General features: G+C 45.7%; 1 protein-coding gene across 1 annotated transcript in view; it reads left to right on the plus strand.

The window, feature by feature from the left end:
- LOC139416721 (plexin-A2-like) overlaps positions 1 to 23,116 on the plus strand; it is a 466,777-nt gene that overhangs the window by 232,233 nt on the left and 211,428 nt on the right. The window contains exons 5-6 of the mRNA XM_071165718.1: positions 5,344 to 5,444; positions 22,549 to 22,672. Coding sequence (XP_071021819.1) covers positions 5,344 to 5,444; positions 22,549 to 22,672 — 225 coding nt within the window. The remainder of the gene's footprint in view (positions 1 to 5,343; positions 5,445 to 22,548; positions 22,673 to 23,116) is intronic.

Consider the following 23,116-nt stretch of genomic DNA (forward strand, 5'->3'; position numbering starts at 1 on the left):
CATTGTGTTTTAGAGGGTGCTTTCTTCACAGACATATTGTGTTTTAGAGGGTGCTTTCTTCACAGACATATTGTGTTTTAGAGGGTGCTTTCTTCACAGACATATTGTGTTTTAGAGGGTGCTTTCTTCACAGACATATTGTGTTTTAGAGTGTGCTTTCTTTACAGACATATTGTGTTTTAGAGTCTGTTTTCTTCACAGACATATTGTGTTTTAGAGGGTGCTTTCTTCACAGACATTGTGTTTTAGAGTGTGCTTTCTTCACAGACATATTGTGTTTTAGAGTCTGCTTTCTTCACAGACATTGTGTTTTAGAGTGTGCTTTCTTTACAGACATATTGTGTTTTAGAGTGTGCTTTCTTTACAGACATTGTGTTTTAGAGTGTGCTTTCTTTACAGACATATTGTGTTTTAGAGGGTGCTTTCTTTACAGACATATTGTGTTTTAGAGTCTGCTTTCTTCACAGACATATTGTGTTTTAGAGGGTGCTTTCTTCACAGACATTGTGTTTTAGAGTCTGCTTTCTTCACAGACATATTGTGTTTTAGAGGGTGCTTTCTTTACAGACATATTGTGTTTTAGAGTGTGCTTTCTTTACAGACATTGTGTTTTAGAGTGTGCTTTCTTCACAGACATATTGTGTTTTAGAGTGTGCTTTCTTCACAGACATATTGTGTTTTAGAGTGTGCTTTCTTCACAGACATATTGTGTTTTAGAGTGTGCTTTCTTTACAGACATTGTGTTTTAGAGTGTGCTTTCTTCACAGACATATTGTGTTTTAGAGTGTGCTTTCTTCAGACATATTGTGTTTTAGAGGGTTCTTTCTTTACAGACATTGTGTTTTAGAGTGTGCTTTCTTCACAGACATATTGTGTTTTAGAGTGTGCTTTCTTCACAGACATATTGTGTTTTAGAGTGTGCTTTCTTCACAGACATTGTGTTTTAGAGTGTGCTTTCTTCACAGACATATTGTGTTTTAGAGTGTGCTTTCTTCACAGACATATTGTGTTTTAGAGGGTGCTTTCTTTACAGACATATTGTGTTTTAGAGTGTGCTTTCTTTACAGACATATTGTGTTTTAGAGTGTGCTTTCTTTACAGACATAATGTGGTTTAGAGTGTGCTTTCTTCACAGACATTGTGTTTTAGAGTGTGCTTTCTTCACAGACATATTGTGTTTTAGAGGGTGCTTTCTTCACAGACATATTGTGTTTTAGAAGGTGCTTTCTTCACAGACATATTGTGTTTTAGAGGGTGCTTTCTTCACAGACATATTGTGTTTTAGAGTGTGCTTTCTTCACAGACATATTGTGTTTTAGAGGGTGCTTTCTTTACAGACACATTGTGTTTTAGTGTGCTTTCTTTACAGACATTGTGTTTTAGAGGGTGCTTTCTTCACAGACATATTGTGTTTTAGAGGGTGCTTTCTTCACAGACATATTGTGTTTTAGAGTGTGCTTTCTTCAGACATATTGTGTTTTAGAGGGTGCTTTCTTCACAGACATATTGTGTTTTAGAGTGTGCTTTCTTCAGACATATTGTGTTTTAGAGGGTTCTTTCTTTACAGACATTGTGTTTTAGAGTGTGCTTTCTTCACAGACATATTGTGTTTTAGAGTGTGCTTTCTTCACAGACATTGTGTTTTAGAGTGTGCTTTCTTCACAGACATTGTGTTTTAGAGTGTGCTTTCTTCACAGACATATTGTGTTTTAGAGTGTGCTTTCTTCACAGACATATTGTGTTTTAGAGGGTGCTTTCTTTACAGACATATTGTGTTTTAGAGTGTGCTTTCTTTACAGACATATTGTGTTTTAGAGTGTGCTTTCTTTACAGACATAATGTGTTTTAGAGTGTGCTTTCTTCACAGACATTGTGTTTTAGAGTGTGCTTTCTTCACAGACATATTGTGTTTTAGAGGGTGCTTTCTTCACAGACATATTGTGTTTTAGAAGGTGCTTTCTTCACAGACATATTGTGTTTTAGAGGGTGCTTTCTTCACAGACATATTGTGTTTTAGAGTGTGCTTTCTTCACAGACATTGTGTTTTAGAGGGTGCTTTCTTCACAGACATATTGTGTTTTAGAGGGTGCTTTCTTCACAGACATATTGTGTTTTAGAGGGTGCTTTCTTCACAGACATATTGTGTTTTAGAGGGTGCTTTCTTCACAGACATATTGTGTTTTAGAGTGTGCTTTCTTCACAGACATATTGTGTTTTAGAGGGTGCTTTCTTTACAGACATATTGTGTTTTAGAGGGTGATTTCTTCACAGACATATTGTGTTTTAGAGGGTGCTTTCTTTACAGACATATTGTGTTTTAGAGTCTGCTTTCTTTACAGACATATTGTGTTTTAGAGTGTGCTTTCTTTACAGAGTGTGTTTTAGTGTGTTTTCTTTACAGAAACGAGATGTTGGAACAGACAATAAGCCTAGCTGCCTGGCCTCCTAGCCTCCTATTGCTGCATGTCTTAATCAGAACAAGACGAAATCAATACAACTCATGACTTAAAATGTGTCTAATATGGAACCAATTTACTACTAGACATACACATTCATACACATTCTTAGGGTTGTAAAGGAAGGGTATATTACTGGAAACGTTCGAAACTACAATCATTTTTATGGGAAAATCTTTCAGGGATTTTATGTAATTCATCACAAGACATCTCAGGTGTCTATAATAATCTGGCCCTCTGTGTGGCCTTATCACATGTAAAATAATTGAATAAGATTATTTAAAAATAAAAAATAGGATGAAAAAGCTGTCAAATATTATCCTAAATAATGTATAAACCATCAACTTAATTAATACCATTGGTGTTTAATATGAGGGTTTCAGCATGAAATATCCTTTATATATTTAGCTATTTTCTCTTGAACCATGTGGTCTATCAACTAGAAACTCTGGACAATATGGACACAGATAAAATAAATTAATATTACTGAAGATTCCGGTAACTTTGATAAATTACCAAAAGCTTTGTAACCCAACACCATCCCTAAAAAATAATACAGAATGCATTCTTCAACCCGACACATTCCCTAAAAAATAATACAGAATGCATTCTTCAACCCGACACATTCCCTAAAAAATAATACAGAATGCATTCTTCAACCCGACACATTCCTTAAAAAATAATACAGAATGCATTCTTCAACCCGACACATTCCTTAAAAAATAATACAGAATGCATTCTTCAACCCGACACATTCCCTAAAAAAATGCAGAATGCATTCTTCAACCCGACACATTCCTTAAAAAATAATACAGAACGCATTCTTCAACCCGACACATTCCCTAAAAAATAATACAGAATGCATTCTTCAACCCGACACATTCCCTAAAAAATAATACAGAATGCATTCTTCAACCCGACACATTCCCCAAAAAATAATACAGAATGCATTCTTCAACCCGACACATTCCCCAAAAAATAATACAGAATGCATTCTTCAACCCGACACATTCCTTAAAAAATAATACAGAATGCATTCTTCAACCCGACAGACACATTCCTTAAAAAATAATACAGAATGCATTCTTCAACCCGACAGACACATTCCTTAAAAAATAATACAGAATGCATTCTTCAACCCGACACATTCCCTAAAAAATAATACAGAATGTATTCTTCAACCCGACACATTCCTTAAAAAATAATACAGAATGCATTCTTCAACCCGACACATTCCCTAAAAAATAATACAGAATGCATTCTTCAACCCGACACATTCCCTAAAAAATAATACAGAATGCATTCTTCAACCCGACACATTCCTTAAAAAATAATACAGAATGCATTCTTCAACCCGACACATTCCCTAAAAAATAATACAGAATGCATTCTTCAACCCGACACATTCCCTAAAAAATAATACTGAATGTATCCTTCAACCCGACACATTCCTTAAAAAATAATACAGAATGCATTCTTCAACCCGACACATTCCCTAAAAAATAATACAGAATGCATTCTTCAACCCGACACATTCCTTAAAAAATAATACAGAATGCATTCTTCAATCCGACACATTCCCTAAAAAATAATACAGAATGCATTCTTCAACCCGACACATTCCTTAAAAAATAATACAGAATGCATTCTTCAACCCGACACATTCCTTAAAAAATAATACAGAATGCATTCTTCAACCCGACACATTCCCCAAAAAATAATACAGAATGCATTCTTCAACCCGACACATTCCTTAAAAAATAATACAGAATGCATTCTTCAACCCGACAGACACATTCCTTAAAAAATAATACAGAATGCATTCTTCAACCCGACAGACACATTCCTTAAAAAATAATACAGAATGCATTCTTCAACCCGACACATTCCCTAAAAAATAATACAGAATGTATTCTTCAACCCGACACATTCCTTAAAAAATAATACAGAATGCATTCTTCAACCCGACACATTCCCTAAAAAATAATACAGAATGCATTCTTCAACCCGACACATTCCCTAAAAAATAATACAGAATGCATTCTTCAACCCGACACATTCCTTAAAAAATAATACAGAATGCATTCTTCAACCCGACACATTCCCTAAAAAATAATACAGAATGCATTCTTCAACCCGACACATTCCTTAAAAAATAATACAGAATGCATTCTTCAACCCGACACATTCCCTAAAAAATAATACAGAATGCATTCTTCAACCCGACACATTCCCTAAAAAATAATACTGAATGTATCCTTCAACCCGACACATTCCTTAAAAAATAATACAGAATGCATTCTTCAACCCGACACATTCCCTAAAAAATAATACAGAATGCATTCTTCAACCCGACACATTCCTTAAAAAATAATACAGAATGCATTCTTCAATCCGACACATTCCCTAAAAAATAATACAGAATGCATTCTTCAACCCGACACATTCCTTAAAAAATAATACAGAATGCATTCTTCAACCCGACACATTCCCTAAAAAATAATACAGAATGCATTCTTCAACCCGACACATTCCCTAAAAAATAATACAGAATGCATTCTTCAACATGAAGCGGTGAAAGGGATGTGTTCAGTTTGTCTTTTCAGTTACAAGGTTAGAATGTTTCATGTAGCGCATGTTTTTATGGGTCCACAGTGTCCAGTGAATAAAAAAGTAGTCAGTGAATACAAATATCTGACATGGTACAGGTGTCTTCTTTCTTTTAAACCCATAACTGTGTGTGTGAGGTGTATACTTTTGTTCCAGAGTAGATTTGTTTAAGACTACAAAGAAACACTGTGTGAGCCTGATTTAGCCCACTGCAGTAAAATGTTTTAAAATAGTAACTGGATGGTAACCCTGCTGTGTGTGCCTGTGTTTCTTTCAGGTGACACAGGTCCCTATAGAGTCATGTGATCAGTACGGGACGTGTGGAGAGTGCCTGAGCTCCGGTGACCCCCACTGTGGCTGGTGTGTCCTACACAACATGTGAGTATTCACTACACAACCACCACACTTTCACCTCTGAACCCTCATCTCTATGTCCACTGCTCAGTGTACACATCTACCTGGCTGTTCATTGGCTGACTCAAAGCCCACTGTGACCCTCAGTAACCTTTGCTCTCAGTGACACAGTTAGCTAAACATTCTAACACACATTATGATCAGAAGTGCTTAGAACCTCGTCATCATTTGCTCTAGCGTGTTAGTGCCATTAGCCTACAACCCAAAGCAATTGATGTGATGGTTTATGACAGTATGTAAACAAACAATGAATGAAAGGCTACAGAGGCTAACCTGTGTGTATGTGGTGCTTTAAAGTAACTGATGCATTTCAGCTATAGAACAGGTTCACAGCCAGGTGTCTGTCTCCTGTCTGTCTGTGTCTGGTAAAGAGTGGCAGTTGGTCTTCTGTGATACAACTGAGGTCACAGCTCTGTAAACTCTGCTTCAGCCACCTATAGAGGAGTCACCACCGCGCTCTGAGGTCACAGCTCTGTGAACTCTGCTTCAGCCACCTATAGAGGAGTCACCACTGCGCTCTGAGGTCACAGCTCTGTGAACTCTGTTTCAGCCACCTATAGAGGAGTCACCACCGCGCTCTAAGGTCACAGCTCTGTGAACTCTGTTTCAGCCACCTATAGAGGAGTCACCACCGCGCTCTGAGGTCACAGCTCTGTGAACTCTGTTTCAGCCACCTATAGAGGAGTCACCACCGCGCTCTGAGGTCACAGCTCTGTGAACTCTGTTTCAGCCACCTATAGAGGAGTCACCACCGCGCTCTGAGGTCACAGCTCTCTGCTTCACCAACCTATAGTCGTCACGACCGTGCTCTGAGCCATAGAAGCCAAGAGTGGCATCTGCTGGTGATTGCTGTTACTGCAAGACCATTTATAACTCAAGACGGCACAGACTCAGAGAGAGAGACAGAGAAAGAGAGAGACAGAGAAAGAGAGAGACAGAGAAAGAGAGAGACAGAGAAAGAGAGAGACAGAGACAGAGAGACAGAGAAAGAGTGAGAAAGAGAAAGAGAGAGAGAGAGAGAGACAGCGAGAGAGAGAGAGAGAGGGAGATGGAGAGAGGAAGTCTGAGAGAGGGAGAGACTGAGTGATAGTGAAAAGCAGCGCTGGTATTTTTCCAGATACATGTCAGACTTAGTGATGAAAGCAAATAAATGGAGTTGAAGTGGCTGTGGTTAGATGAATTGAGCGGAGGAGTGGTGTTCTCTCTCTCTTCTTTCTATCATGTATTTGATGCATAGCCCTTCTAATCACAGACCACACTGTGAAGAAGAAGCTATAGCTGAATGTGTGTGTCAGAGCCGCTGGCTGCAATCATCATTATCGTAATGGCAGCCCCTGCAAAGTGCACTTAAAGTCATTTACATCACTCCAATTCTGGGACAGGATAAATAATTGCCTGGCGACAAGGTAATTCAGCATTTGCTCTCCTCCTTGCAGGGATGCAGGCAGGGTGTTCTGGGGCGACAGTAACACCCTCTATTATTTTGGGTTAGCATGCCTTCACTGAGATCATTTAGCAGGCCATTAGAATTAACCTCAGTGGGTTCAGTGGGCTCGGATTGTAATCCCACTCATTCCTCTATAGACTGGGGACTGCTGATAATCCTGCTCACTCTGTGTTGTGTAATTGTTTATCCTGATGATGCTGAGATGATGCTGGGAGGGAGATGGTGGATTTTAGCATTGTGACTGAGAGGGCAGCTGGGCAGGACTCAGAAGCAGTTGTTTTTGTGGTGTTATGGTGTGTGTGTGTGTGTGTGTGTGTGTGTGTGTGTGTGTGTGTGTGTGTGTGTGTGTGTGTGTGTGTGTGTGTGTGTGTGTGTGTGTGTGTGTGTGTGTGTGTGTGTGTGTGTGTGTGTGTGTGTGTGTGTGTGTGTGTGTGTGTGTGTGTGTGTGTGTGTGCTGCGTCTGGGGTGAAGAGGTCAGGTCCTGGTATCACGTCAGATCACCATCTGCTGTCTAACACTACGGTGGCCCACTTCCTGCCCAGTCTATTCTACCCTGCTCTGATCCCTGCCCTACTCTACCCTGATCCCTGCCCTGCTCGCTGCCCTGATCCCTGCCCTATTCTACCCTGCTCCCTGCCCTACTCTACCCTGCTCCCTGCCCTAGTCTGCCCTGCTCCCTGTCCTACTCTGCCCTGCTCCCTGCCCTGATCCCTGCCCTACTCTACCCTGCTCCCTGCCCTACTCTGCCCTGCTCCCTGCCCTACTCTGCCCTGCTCCCTGCCCTACTCTGCCCTGCTCCCTGTCCTACTCTGCCCTGCTCCCTGCCCTACTCTGCCCTGCACCCTGTCCTACTCTGCCCTGCCTTGTGAAAAGCTGTCACTGGAGCTAATCCCAGCCTGTCTTTGACCCAGCGCTATATGGGTGTCGAGTCCCTGTCAGCCCGCTTTATCTACTAGACATTTGCCAGCAGCATACGACCCTACATACCACTGCTGGCTTGCTTCTGAAGCTAAGCAGGGTTGGTCCTGGTCAGTCCTTGGCTGGGAGACCAGAATCTGCTGGAAGTGGTGTTGGAGGGCCAGTAGGAGGCACTCTTTCCTCTGGTCTAAAAAATATCCCAATGCCCCAGGCCAGTGATTGGGGACACTGCCCTGTGTAGGGTGCTGTCTTTCGGATGGGACGTTAAAATGGGTGTCCTGACTCTCTGTGGTCATTAAAGATCACATGGCACTTATTGTAAGAGTAGGGGTGTTAACTCCGGTGCCCTGGCTAAATTCCCAATCTGGCCATCAAAACCATCACGGTCACCTAATAATCCCCAGTTTACAATTGGCTCATTAATCCCCCTCCTCTCCCCTGTAACTATTCCCCAGGTCGTTGCTGCAAATGAGAACGTGTTCTCAGTCAACTTACCTGGTAAAATAACAGATTAAAAAAAATAAAAAATAAATATAGACACAGTGAAGTGAAATGCTGAGTTAGTAATGCAGTGCTCAGTGAGAGAGGTCATTGTTTAGTCTGATAATGCATCTTATAGGGTCTGTTGACCAGAAGAGGCTGTTGATTCAGGGTGGAGGCTCTTGTTGAAACCTGCTGTAGATGAATACATCTGTTTCCCCCCTTTCTGCATCATCTACCCTCCACCTCCTTCAACTAAACAGCCTCTGAGTACTACGGCTTCATCCTCCACAGCGGTCCTCCACCTGGCCACCATGGACACTTTCTTCCCCAAATCAATGTTGACTTCATGAAATTAGCCCTCCTTCTTCTCTCCAATGTTTGCTCCTTTTCCCCTGAAGGCGTATGTCTGTCTGTGCCACCATGGAGCTCGGCTCAGCTAGGGTAGAGATGTACTGGCTCTTATTAAGATGCTCTCTCTCTCGCTCTCTCTCGCTCTCTCGCTCTCTATCTCTCTCTCTCTTTCCTCTCTGTAATCAGCTCTCACAGACACTCAATTAGTTGGCTTGCCACACATAAACCACTGAGCGCTTTGACCAACCATCTCTCTCTCTCTCTCTCTCGCTCTCTCTCTCTCTCTCTGTCTTTTCTTCTCTTCCAAACACACTGTTTTTTCCTCTAGTCTTTATACTCTATGTTTTGCCACCATTGAAGCTCTGCATGTTAAGGTGGGTAATTAGGAACATGGCAGCACATTAGGCAGCTCTAGTGATGAGGACAGACTAGAGAGGCAGGCAGGGTTGGCCAGGAGAGGAGAGGAGTATCTTCTTTCACTTCTTTCTTTCTTCTGTCCTCCATTCTATCTTCCACACTGGCCCGAGACTCTACACACAATCCTTTAATTGCCAGCAGCTGTTACAGACAGTATGGACCCATTGAAAGCTTCAGGAATGGGGGGAGGGGGGGGGGGGAGAGAGAGAGCGAGAGAGAGCATTTGATGTCATATTCTCAGGTCCACAAAGTGAGCAGTGTTTTGATTGCAGTTCAGAGGAACATAATCATCTCAAGCGCTCTTCAGCTCTGACAGGCCCTGAATGGACCAACAGCTGTTGGTTAACTGGCGGTATGGTCTGACCACAGTCTTAACCACTCAGAGCAATAAACAGTCTAGTGCAGTGTCACTATTCCCTTCAACCCCTGCACAATTACCTACCTAATCACTCTGAAGATCCTTTACCTTCTCAATATTTACCACATTACAAGGGGGGGGTTGATCAGATTTACCACATTACAAGGGGGGTTGTTGATCAGATTTGTCAGGATTATAGTATGGGTTTGATCCAGAGAGGAGATGTGTAGGGTGAGGAGGGGTCACCCAGAATTAAAGCGTGTCACTTCCGATGGACGGCCACATACTAATACTGGGTGGCAGGTAGCTTAGTGGTTAGCGCGATGGGCCAGTAACCTGAGAGGTCACTGGTTCAAATGCCTGAGCCGACAAGGTGAAAAACTGTCGATGTGCCTTTGGGCAAGGTATTTACTCCAAGGGTGCTGTACTACTCTGGCTGATCCTGTAAAACAACACATTTCACTGTACATATCTGGTGTATGTGAAAATATAACTTTTTTTTGGGGGGGGGGGGATTTAAGTTGCAGGGGAGATTAGTTAGAGGAGAATAGTGAAATTAACATACAGTAATACAACATTATGTACAATTAATAAAAATATAGACGCAAGATGTAAAGTGTTGGTCCTATGGTTCATGAGCTGAAATAAAAGATCCCAGAAATTCTCCACACGCACAAAAAGCTTATTTCTCCCAAAAAAATCACCCATTTGTTTACATCCCTGTTAGTGAGCATTTCTCCTTTGCCAATATAATCCATCCACCTGACAGGTGTGCCATATCAAGAAGCTAATTAAACAACATGATCATTACACAGGTGCACCTTGTGCTGGGGGCAATGAAATGCCACTCTAAAATGTACATTTTTGTTACACAACACAATGCCACAGATATATCAAGTTTTGAGGGAGCATGCAATTGGCATGCTGACTGCAGGAAGGTCCAACAGAGCTGTTGCCAGGAAATGTAATGTTCATTTCTCTACCATAAGCCATCTCCAACGTCATTTTATAGAATTTGGCAGTATGTCACAACCGTAGACCATGTGTAACCACGCCAGCCCAGGACTTCCATATCCGTCTTCTTCACCTGTGGGATCGCGTGTATGGCGTCGTGTGAACGAGCAGTTTGCTGATGTCAACATTGTGAACAGAGTGCCCCATGGTGGCGGTTATGGTATGAGCAGGTATAAGTTACGGAACACGAACACAATTGCATTTTGTCAATGGCAATTTGAATGAATGGACAGAGATACCATCACAAGTTCCTGATCCCATTGTCGTGTCGTTCATCCGCCGCACTCAATTCATGTTTTAGCCCCACGTCGCAAGGATCTGTACATCATTCCTGAAAGCTGAAAATGTCCCAGTGGCCTGCATACTCACCAGACATGTCACCCATTGAGCACGCTTGGGATGCTCTGGATCTATGTGTACGACAGCGTGTTCCAGTTCCTGCCAATATCCAGCCATTGAAGAAGAGTGGGACAACATTCCACAGGCCACACTCAACAGCCTGATCAACTCTATGCGAAGGAGATGTGTCATGCTGCATGAGGCAAATGGTGGTCAGACTAGATACTGACTGGTTTTCTGATACACACCCCTACTTTTTCATTAAGGTTTCTGTGACCAACAGATGCATATCTGTATTCTCAGTCATGTGAAATCCATAGATTAGGGCCTAATGAATTCATTTAAATTGTCTGATTTCCTGATATGAACTGTAACTCAGTAAAATCTTTGACATTGTTGCATGTTGTGTTTATATTTTTGTTCAGTGTAATATTTATGTTAGGCAACGACAGGGCTGATAGCCAGTAGAAATCGTAAATGCTGTCCAATGACTTCAGCACCCTGGCAGGCCACTCACACAGTCTTACTACATCACCAAGCCCTCCATCAGGGGTTTGGGTTGAGGCCCAAATCTTTAGTTCAGAGGAACAGATTTGGGCCAATAGTGTTTAATAAATAATGCTATTTCAAATGATTTGTCTGATCTACAATAGGGCTAATTAAACAGTCTATATTGCATTACCGCTAATTTGCAACACCGCTAATTAGCACATGGCCACTGTCTTCCACGGTCTGATACACTTTGACCCATCATGAGATTTGAATTACCGCTAATTTGCAACACCGCAAATTAGCACATGGCCACTGTCTTCCACGGTAAGATACACTCTGACCCATCATGAGATTTGAATGGCAATCCTATAGACCCCAGTAAGCCGAAGTGTAGTCCTATTGACTCCAGTAAGCCGAAGTGTAGTCCTATTGACTGCAGTAAGCCTACGTGTAGTCCTATGGACTCCAGTAAGACTAAGTGTAGTCCCATATACTCCAGTAGGCCTAAGTGTAGTCCTATATACTCCAGTAAGCCTAAGTGTAGTCCTATATACTCCAGTAAGCCTAAGTGTAGTCCTATATACTCCAGTAAGCCTAAGTGTAGTCCTATATACTCCAGTAAGCCTAAGTGTAGTCCTATATACTCCAGTAGGCCTAAGTGTAGTCCTATATACTCCAGTAAGCCTAAGTGTAGTCCTATATACTCCAGTAAGCCTAAGTGTAGTCCTATATACTCCAGTAAGCCTAAGTGTAGTCCTATAGACTCCAGTAAGCCTAAGTGTAGTCCTATAGACTCCAGTAAGCCTAAGTGTAGTCCTATATACTCCAGTAAGCCTAAGTGTAGTCCTATATACTCCAGTAAGCCTAAGTGTAGTCCTATAGACTCCAGTAAGCCTAAGTGTAGTCCTATATACTCCAGTAAGCCTAAGTGTAGTCCTATATACTCCAGTAAGCCTAAGTGTAAATCTATATACTCCAGTAGGCCACTAGGCCTAAGTGTAGTCCTATGGACTCCAGTAAGCCTAAGTGTAGTCCTATGGACTCCAGTAAGCCTAAGTGTAGTCCTATAGACTCCAGTAAGCCTAAGTGTAGTCCTATATACTCCAGTAAGCCTAAGTGTAAATATATATACTCCAGTAGGCCACTAGGCCTAAGTGTAGTCTTATGGACTCCAGTAATCCTAAGTGTAAATCTATATACTCCAGTAGGCCTAAGTGTAGTCCTATAGACTCCAGTAAGCCTAAGTGTAGTTCTATATACTCCAGTAGCCTCTCACAAACGAGTGCTTCTGAACGATGTAAAGCACAGAAAGTATCAAATGTCCACTTGTTTCCAATGCTAACATCAATTAGGCCAGTGATGATAATGGCTGTATTGAGGGTGTCTCTCTGTGTGTCTAATGGCCAGGTTAACATTGTGTTCCGCAGTCAGAACTGGGTACTGGCACTGCATCAATCTCTCTCCCAAATGAACTGCTAATGAGATTTCGATCAACAAACATGCCCAACATATCAATAGAGCTATGTATCTATCTGAGCCATACAGAGACACAATACCGTTATTATTAATGATGATGGCATATTTACCTACCGCATTGTTATTACCATGGAGATAGGTTTGATATGGAAACCAGGCCGGGATCATGTCAGCTTAATCTTATGCCCAGTCTCCCTCCTCCCTCCCTCCATCCCTGTCGTTTAATTTACAGCCAGAGACATGGAGGAGGGGCAGTAAGGTGGAGGGAGTGGGAGGGAGGAGGAGATCCAATTATTGTATTACTCATAAGCCAATTATTAATAAACCCATTTGGTACCCCTTGAGAGGAGCCTGTTAGAGGAGCCTGACATATCTCCCTCCTTCCCTCTACCTCTCTATCTCTCTCCCTCCACCTCCCTCCATCTCTCTCCCTCCCTCCCTCCACCTCCCCCATCTCTCTCCCTCCCTCCCTCCACCTCCCTCCATCTCTCTCCCTCCCTCCCTCCACCTCCCTCCATCTCTCTATCTCCCTATCTCTCTCCCTCCCTCCACCTCCCTCCATCTCTCTCCCTCCCTCCCTCCCTCCACCTCCCTCCATCTCTCTATCTCTCTCCCTCCCTCCACCTCCCTACATCTCTCTATCTCTCTCCCTCCCTCCACCTCCCTACATCTCTCTTTCCTTACTCTTTCTTCCTCCATCTCTTACCATTGCTCACAATCTTTATCTCTCTCTCTTCTCTCCTCTTCCTCTCCTCTCTATCGCTCCTCTCTGACACAGAGATCACAAAAGCCCTTTTTGTGCCTCAGATATGCAACCCTCAGTGCAACATGAGTCAGTCTGAATAACTAAACATGTGTGTGAGACATACGTGATATGTATGGTTACGGGACATGTGGGTCTGAGCAGTTGGGATGTCAGTGACGTTTGTTGAAATGTGTGTGAGTCTGTTTATTGTCTTGTTTATATATGATTGTTATTGTTAGAATTTTTGACAATTTGAACGGCTCTCTTTCCCTCCCACTGCCTCCATTTAAATGGATATTCACACACATCGGGGAGGCAGCAGCACGCAACAAAGAGTCTCAAACACTCAATTTGAACTAATATCTCAAGGAGATTGTTCAAGATTGACTTTGAAATTCCCGACGTCCCGGCCACTAGGGGCAACAGTGAAAGCTATTACCATCAAGAAGGCTTGGGTTTTGCTAGGGCGTGGTGAACGTGGATGGAGGATAGGTTTGGGTTGTGCTAGGGCGTGGTGAACATGGATGGAGGATAGGTTTGGGTTGTGCTAGGGCGTGGTGGACGGGATGGAGGATAGGTTTGGGTTTTGCTAGGGCGTGGTGGACATGGATGGAGGATAGGTTTGGGTTTTGCTAGGGCCTGGTGAACGTGGATGGAGGATAGGTTTGGGTTTTGCTAGGGCGTGGTGAACGTGGATGGAAGATAGGTTTGGGTTGTGCTAGGGCGTGGTGAACGTGGATGGAGGATAGGTTTGGGTTGTGCTAGGGCGTGGTGAACATGGATGGAGGATAGGTTTGGGTTGTGCTAGGGCGTGGTGAACATGGATGGAGGATAGGTTTGGGTTGTGCTAGGGCGTGGTGGACGGGGATGGAGGATAGGTTTGGGTTTTGCTAGGGCGTGGTGGACATGGATGGAGGATAGGTTTGGGTTTTGCTAGGGCCTGGTGAACGTGGATGGAGGATAGGTTTGGGTTTTGCTAGGGCGTGGTGGACGGGGATGGAGGATAGGTTTGGGTTTTGCTAGGGCGTGGTGGACATGGATGGAGGATAGGTTTGGGTTTTGCTAGGGCGTGGTGGACGTGGATGGAGGATAGGTTTGGGTTTTGCTAGGGCGTGGTGGACATGGATGGAGGATAGGTTTGGGTTTTGCTAGGGCGTGGTGGACATGGATGGATGATAGGTTTGGGTTTTGCTAGGGCGTGGTGAACGTGGATGGAGGATAGGTTTGGGTTTTGCTAGGGCGTGGTGGACATGGATGGAGGATAGGTTTGGGTTTTGCTAGGGCGTGGTGGATGTGGATGGAGGATAGGTTTGGGTTTTGCTAGGGCGTGGTGGACGTGGATGGAGGAAAGGTTTGGGTTTTGCTAGGGCGTGGTGAACGTGGATGGAGGATAGGTTTGGGTTTTGCTAGGGCGTGGTGGACGTGGATGGAGGATAGGTTTGGGTTTTGCTAGGGCGTGGTGAACGTGGATGGAGGATAGGTTTGGGTTTTGCTAGGGCGTGGTGGACATGGATGGATGATAGGTTTGGGTTTTGCTAGGGCGTGGTGGACGTGGATGGAGGATAGGTTTGGGTTTTGCTAGGGCGTGGTGGACGTGGATGGAGGATAGGTGTAATCCCATGACTCTGGATCAGAAGGTTGCGGGTTCAATCACATGTTTTGTTTTAACCCTATCACAAACCTTAACCCTTACCTTAACCATTCAGAACGAGTCCCTAAATTTAACCCGTAACTTCTAAATTTGACGTTTGGCGAAATGGAACAATACGGAGCAGCAGGAGCAACCCAGGGTGTCAAAAATACTTCAAAATTTGTAGTTTAGAGAAACGTGGATAAACATCTAATTCTGCAGTGGGACTGTGAGAGCTTGTTGAGTATCTGGGTGTTCTGGAGGGAAATGTAGCTCAGCACAGCACAGCAGCTCAGCCCACAGCAGCTCAGCTCACAGCAGCTCAGCCCACAGCAGCCCAACACAGCACAACAGCTCAGGGTTGTTCTCAGTAATCATTCAAGATGGCAGAGTGTGATGATGTTATCTGTGCGTACTGGGAGCTTTGCGCAGTCTGCCTCACTACATACATATACAGAGTCCCCAGACAGACACCCAGTCCATCCAAGCAGCTGAAGCAATACAGACAGTACATTAGATGTATCAGAGGAAAGGAGACAGCCGATCCTGTGACATAACAGATGATGCAGTAGACCTACTTAATCTTTGGATGATGGACCTGTTGTTATATTAAACGCCATCAAATATTCACTATACATATAGTATCCCTCCCTCCCTCTCTCCCTGTTTCTCTCCATCCCTTCATTCTCTTGCATCTGATATTGTTCATCTAAACTCCTTTCACCCTTCCAAGGGTATGGTGGTTTGCTGTCCGATAACAGTAACGGAAAGAGTGAGAGTGAGAGGACATGCCCATTTTAGAGATGTCTCTCTCCACTCCCGTGTCTTTAAACACGGTACTTGGAGGGAAGGATCTGCAATCAACCAGCCATCGGCCACACCACTCGGCCCAGGGAGGAGGTTAGGGAGGAGGGGAGAGGTGGGAGGAGAGGTGCGGAAATCTCCGCCTGTCGCCTGCCTCTCCTGTCAGGGCCAGAGAGAGAGACAGTGACAGAGATGTGCACGTGCGTGTGTGCGTGCATGTGTGTGTGTCGGGGGAACCAGCCACGGCAGAGACGATAGCGTAATTGCCTGTCTAGAGCAGAGGGAGGCTGAGAGGCGGTGGTAGAGGACCTAGAGGTTAGTCCGCCATCACCATTACTACCCCCCATAAGGAACTAGTGCCTTAGACCTCTGTGTCTCAATGGAGCTCACACCAGTGACTGACTGACAGAGTAGCTGACTGACTGACTAGCAGACTGACTGACTGACTGACAGACTAACTAGCAGACTGATTGACTAGCAGACTGACTGACTGACTGACTGACTAGCAGACTGACTGACTGATTGACTAGCAGACTAACTGACTGACGGACTAGCAGACTGACTAGCAGACCTGACTGACTGACTCACTGACTGACTGACTGACTGGAAGACTGACTGACTGGCAGACTAGCAGACTGACTGACTGACGGACTAACAGACTGACTGACTAGCAGACTGACTGAGTGACTAGCAGACTGACTAAATGACTGACTAGCAGACTGACTAGCAGACTGACTGAATGACTGACTGACTTGCAGACTGACTGACAGACTGTCTGACGGACTAGCAGACGGACTAGCAGACTGACTGACTGACGGACCAGCAGACTGACTAGCAGACTGACTGAATGACTGACTAACTAGCAGACTGACGGACTGACTGACTAGCAGACTGACTGACAGACTGACTAGCAGACTGACGGACTGACTGCCTAGCAGACTGACGGACTGACGGACTAGCAGACATACTGACTGACGGACTAGCAGACTGACGGACTGACTGACTAGCAGACTGACGGACTGACTGACCAGTAGACTGACTGACTGACTGACCAGCAGACTGACTGACTAGAAGACTGACTAGCTGACTGACTGACTGACTGACTGGAAGACTGACTGACTGACTGACTGACTAACTAGCAGACTGACTGACTAGCAGACTGACTGACAGACTGTCTGACGGACTAGCAGACGGACTAGCAGACTGATTGAATGACTGACTAACTAGCAGACTGACGGACTGACTGACTAGCAGACTGACTGACAGACTGACTAGCAGACTGACGGACTGACTGCCTAGCAGACTGACGGACTGACTGACGAGCAGACTGACTGACTGACTGACGAGCAGACTGACTGACTGACTAGCAGACATACTGACTGACTGACTAGCAGACATACTCCAACCCCAGTCGTAACTGATTCAGTTTATCAACCAGTTTATTAGAATTAGGTGTACTAGATTAGGGTTGGAATGAAAACCTACAGGACGGTAGCTCTCCAGTAACAGGGTTGGAATGAAAACCTACAGGACGGTAGCTCTCCAGTAACAGGGTTGGAATGAAAACCTACAGGACGGTAGCTCTCCAGTAACAGGGTTGGAATGAAAACCAACAGGACGGTAGTTCTCCAGTAACAGGGTTGGAATGAAAACCTACAGGACGGTAGTTCTCCAGTAACAGGGTTGGAATGAAAACATACAGGACGGTAGTTCTCCATTAACAGGGTTGGAGTTAAAACCTACAGGACAGTAGACCTCCAGTAACAGGGTTGGAATGAAAACCTACAGGACGGTAGTTCTCCAGTAACAGGGTTGGAATGAAAACCTACAGGACGGTAGTTCTCCAGTAACAGGGTTGGAATGAAAACCTACAGGACGGTAGCTCTCCAGTAACAGGGTTGGAATGAAAACCTACAGGACGGTAGTTCTCCAGTAACAGGGTTGGAATGAAAACCTACAGGACGGTAGCTCTCCAGTAACAGGGTTGGAATGAAAACCTACAGGACGGTAGTTCTCCATTAACAGGGTTGGAATGAAAACCTACAGGACGGTAGTTCTCCAGTAACAGGGTTGGAATGAAAACCTACAGGACGGTAGTTCTCCAGTAACAGGGTTGGAATGAAAACCTACAGGACGGTAGCTCTCCAGTAACAGGGTTGGAATGAAAACCTACAGGACGGTAGCTCTCCAGTAACAGGGTTGGAATGAAAACCTACAGGACGGTAGTTCTCCAGTAACAGGGTTGGAATGAAAACCTACAGGACGGTAGTTCTCCAGTAACAGGGTTGGAATGAAAACCTACAGGACGGTAGTTCTCCAGTAACAGGGTTGGAATGAAAACCTACAGGACGGTAGTTCTCCAGTAACAGGGTTGGAGTTAAAACCTACAGGACGGTAGTTCTCCAGTAACAGGGTTGGAATGAAAACCTACAGGGCGGTAGTTCTCCAGTAACAGGGTTGGAATGAAAACCTACAGGACGGTAGTTCTCCAGTAACAGGGTTGGAATGAAAACCTACAGGACGGTAGTTCTCCAGTAACAGGGTTGGAATGAAAACCTACAGGACGGTAGTTCTCCAGTAACAGGGTTGGAATGAAAACCTACAGGACGGTAGTTCTCCAGTAACAGGGTTGGAATGAAAACCTACAGGACGGTAGTTCTCCAGTAACAGGGTTGGAATGAAAACCTACAGGACGGTAGTTCTCCAGTAACAGGGTTGGAGTGTCCTGGTTTAGTATGTGTGCATTCCATACGGACCCCATTAGGAATCTGAGTGATCCCACACAAAGTGGTGGAGAGACTGTGAGTGACAGGTTAGTGGAGGGAGGGAGAGAGGGGGGTGTGTACTTTAGTCAACATTCAGAAGCATGCACTTCAGCTAATGAGAGAGCCAAGAGGTCAGCCTCTAACTACACATAGATAATGGCTGTCTCCTGAAACCATGGCAACAACTCCCCCCCAGCAAAATCAATGCAGGGCTTTTTGTCAGCTTAATGACCTCTCAGGTTGGTCTGTCTAGCTGTACCTGCTCCATGAGGTATGCATAAACCAGCACCCTCACTGCCTGCCACCCTCACTGCCTGCCACCCTCACTGCCTGCCTCCCTCCCTGCCTGCCACCCTCACTGCCTGCCACCCTCACTGCCTGCCACCCTCACTGCCTGCCTCCCTCCCTGCCTGCCACCCTCACTGCCTGCCACCCTCACTGCCTGCCTCCCTCACTGCCTGCCACCCTCACTGCCTGCCACCCTCACTGCCTGCCACCCTCACTGCCTGCCACCCTCACTGCCTGCCACCCTCACTGCCTGCCACCCTCACTGCCTGCCACCCTCACTGCCTGCCTCCCTCACTGCCTGCCACCCTCACTGCCTGCCACCCTCACTGCCTGCCACCCTCACTGCCTGCCACCCTCACTGCCTGCCTCCCTCCCTGCCTGCCACCCTCACTGCCTGCCACCCTCACTGCCTGCCACCCTCACTGCCTGCCACCCTCACTGCCTGCCACCCTCACTGCCTGCCTCCCTCACTGCCTGCCACCCTCACTGCCTGCCACCCTCACTGCCTGCCTCCCTCACTGCCTGCCTCCCTCCCTGCCTGCCACCCTCACTGCCTGCCACCCTCACTGCCTGCCTCCCTCACTGCCTGCCACCCTCACTGCCTGCCACCCTCACTGCCTGCCACCCTCACTGCCTGCCACCCTCACTGCCTGCCACCCTCACTGCCTGCCACCCTCACTGCCTGCCACCCTCACTGCCTGCCACCCTCACTGCCTGCCACCCTCACTGCCTGCCACCCTCACTGCCTGCCACCCTCACTGCCTGTCCATTTAAAGTATTTTATTATTTGGTCTAAACAGGAAGGAAAATCCACTTTATTACAACCACTGTATATCGACACACCGACAGAGCATTGTGCAAAAAAAACAACCTTCGCAATATAAACTGGAATTACATGGGTCTATTACTGAAGAGGCTGTCACTGGCAAACATGGCAACCAGCCAGGCCTCATAGAATAGACATAGTAACATAGTAAAGCCGGGACACTCAAATTAGTATATGTTACGTTTGGTATGGTTACTTAAGGGATGGGTGGGTGTATAATGCGAATATCTAGCAATACAAAGGTTGCAAGTTCAAATCTCAACACTGACAACTTTACATTTTTGCATTTGAGCTAATTAGTAACTTTTCAACTTACTACTTTTTAGCTACTTTGCAATTACTTGTTAACTAACCTTTCCCCTAAACTAACCTAACTCTTAGCCAGCTAGCTAATGTTAGCCACCTAGTCACCTAGCTAGAATTTGTAACATATCATACATTTTGTAAATTCGTAACATATAAAAATAATTGTAACGCGTAACATATCATACGAAATGAGGGATGGACATCCAAAAATGAATATATTCAACACAAAACGTAACATATCATACTAAATGGAGTGTCTCGGATTTTATAAACAGAATAATACAAAATGCTCTGAGACCAGGTTGTGGTTACAGACCCAACATTACATAGTATGCCTTCCTTATGCCTTCCTAATAATACACAAAGTAATCAAAACAAGGAAATGCATCACTCTAACATTGCCTGAAATTATGAATAAGATACTAATTACTAATATAAGCAATATAACAATGGAGCTGTACAAACTATGGTATAATGAGCAGACAAGAGGCAAGCCGTAATTTCGATTAAAACTTGAGCGAGCTGAGATGGACGTAGCCTTTATGCCTATTTGTTCAACACTTTTAAAATGGACAACGACAAATTTTAGAACATGGGCTGTTCTTACAGTTTTCTCCCTGTACACCAAGTCATAACAGTAGGCTAAGTTCTGAGGGGAAGAGGGACCAAGTTCCCAGGGTGAGACACATAGGCTACTAACAGCTTACTATACAACATACACTTATGGTCTAAACTCACCAAAGGCAAGCGTACGAGACATGATTGTGATTTATTTTAGAAGTCATTGTTTTGAATCCTAATGATCCAACCGAAGCTGGGCGGGCAGGATGTCTGCTATGACGCCTCGCTCAATTAGAACGTGCCTCTGGTTTTGCATTTTATCACTGCCGCTGTAGTCACATAAAACAAACCAAAATCATTATTCACTTTTTTTAAAGCTCATTTTAATTGGAAGAGGTAGCTAAGAGTTGAGGCTATGTACATGCTAAATTAGACCAATTCATCCACTTCTGGATACACAACATTGTTATCAGGAAAGATATTGGAGATGTATGGACTATTCTGCTGGCATACAGTCACTGTTCTGCCTGTCCCGTCCTTTCCACCTGCCTTGCTCTGCTTGCTCCGCCCACCCACTTCTGGGGAGTTTTTCGCTTTAGTGTTACTTTCTTAGCTACAGTATACATATGCATTCAACCTTTTCTGGCCCATTGCCAGATTGTGTTGCGTGCTACCACCATTAGAAGGTCTAGGAGTCAGGCAATCTGAAAAGTGTTGATTGATACACTGAGCTACTGCTGTTAGATATATAAGTACCATAACACCAGTCATTAACCCTCTCCTCCCATCTCCTCTCCTCTCCTCTCCTCTCCGTCCCCCTCTCCACTCCTCCCTGCCCCCCTCTCCTCCCCGCCCCCCTCTCCTCCCCATCCTCCTCTCCTCCCCACCCCCTCTCCTCCTCCCCGCCCCCTCTCCTCTCCTCCCCGTCCCCCTCTCCTCTCTTCCACGTCCCCCTCTCCTCTCCTCTCCTCCCTATCCTCCTCTCCTCTCTTTTCCTCCCCATCCTCCTCTCCTCCCCTCTCCTCTCTCCCTCTCCTCTCAACTCTCCTCTCCTTTCCTCTCCTCTCCTCTCCTCTCATCTCCTTTCCTCTCCTCTCCTCTCCTCTCCTCTCCTCTCCTCTCCTCTCCTCCCCGTCCCCCATCTCCTCCCATCCCCCTCTCCTTTCCTCCCCATCCCCCTCTCCTCTCCTCCCCATCCCCCTCTCCTGTCCCCCTCTCCTGTCCTCCCCATCCCCCTCTCCTCTCCTCCCCGTCCCCCTTTCCTCTCCCGTCCCCATCTCCTCTCCTCCCCATCCCCCTCTCCTGTCCCCCTCTCCTTTCCTCCCTGTCCCCCCTCAACTCTCCTCCTCGTCCCCCTCTCCTCTCCTCTCCTCCCCGTCCCCCTCTCCTCTCCTCCCCGTCCCCCCTCAACTCTCCTCCCCGTCCCCCCTCAACTCTCCTCCCCGTCCCCCCTCAACTCTCCTCCTCGTCCCCCTCTCCTCTCCTCCCTGCCCCCCCTCAACTCTCCTCCCCATCCCCCCTCAACTCTCCTCCTCGTACCCCTCTCCTCTCCTCCCCGTCCCCCCTCTCCTCTCCTCCTCGTCCCCCTCTCCTCCCCGTCCCCCCTTAACTCTCCTCCTCGTCCCCCCTCTCCTGTCCCCCTCTCCTCTCCTCCCCATCCCCCTCTCCTGTCCCCCTCTCCTCTCCTCCCCATCCCCCTCTTCTCTCCTCCCCGTCCCCCTCTCCTCTCCTCCCGGTCCCCCTCTCCTCCCCATCCCCCTCTCCTGTCCCCCTCTCCTCTCCTCTCCTCCCCATCCCCCTCTCCTTTCCTCCCCATTCCGCTGTCCTCTTGTCTGTCTGTGTATACAGGTGTTCTCAGAAGGACCGTTGTGAGCGTGCAGATGAGCCGTACCGTTTCACTGTTGCTCTCTCTCAGTGTGTGAAGGCCACGGTGTACCCAGACAGCATTGCAGTGTCAGAGCCCAGCGTGCCAGTGAGTTAACACAGACACACACACACACACACACACACACACACACACACACACACACACACTCCCCCACTCAACCACACCACACTAGCCCTACACACCGTCAACATTCAGCTGGTAGTTATGGTATCATCTGAAACCAGGTTTTTACAGACCTGGAGCTCTCTCTCAATCTATTCCAGAGTAATAGTGTATTGTAGATGAACACATATGCATAAACATCATCCTCTGTGTCTGATAAGTGCACTGTGTGGGTGTATGTGTGTGCATATGCTTCCCCTGTGCCCAACATTTTGTTTTGTGTGCCAAGATGTGTGTGTGGGTGTGAAAGTATAGTGTACTGAGTAGTACAGTAAGTCAACATGGGCAGACTGAAACAGACAAGCAGGCCCTCTGTAAGAGCTGCTATTGTGTTCTTTTTTATTCAGCTCAGTAATGCATGCAGCC

The sequence above is a fragment of the Oncorhynchus clarkii genome, chromosome 9, assembly GCF_045791955.1.
Source record: "Oncorhynchus clarkii lewisi isolate Uvic-CL-2024 chromosome 9, UVic_Ocla_1.0, whole genome shotgun sequence".
NCBI lineage: Eukaryota > Metazoa > Chordata > Actinopteri > Salmoniformes > Salmonidae > Oncorhynchus > Oncorhynchus clarkii.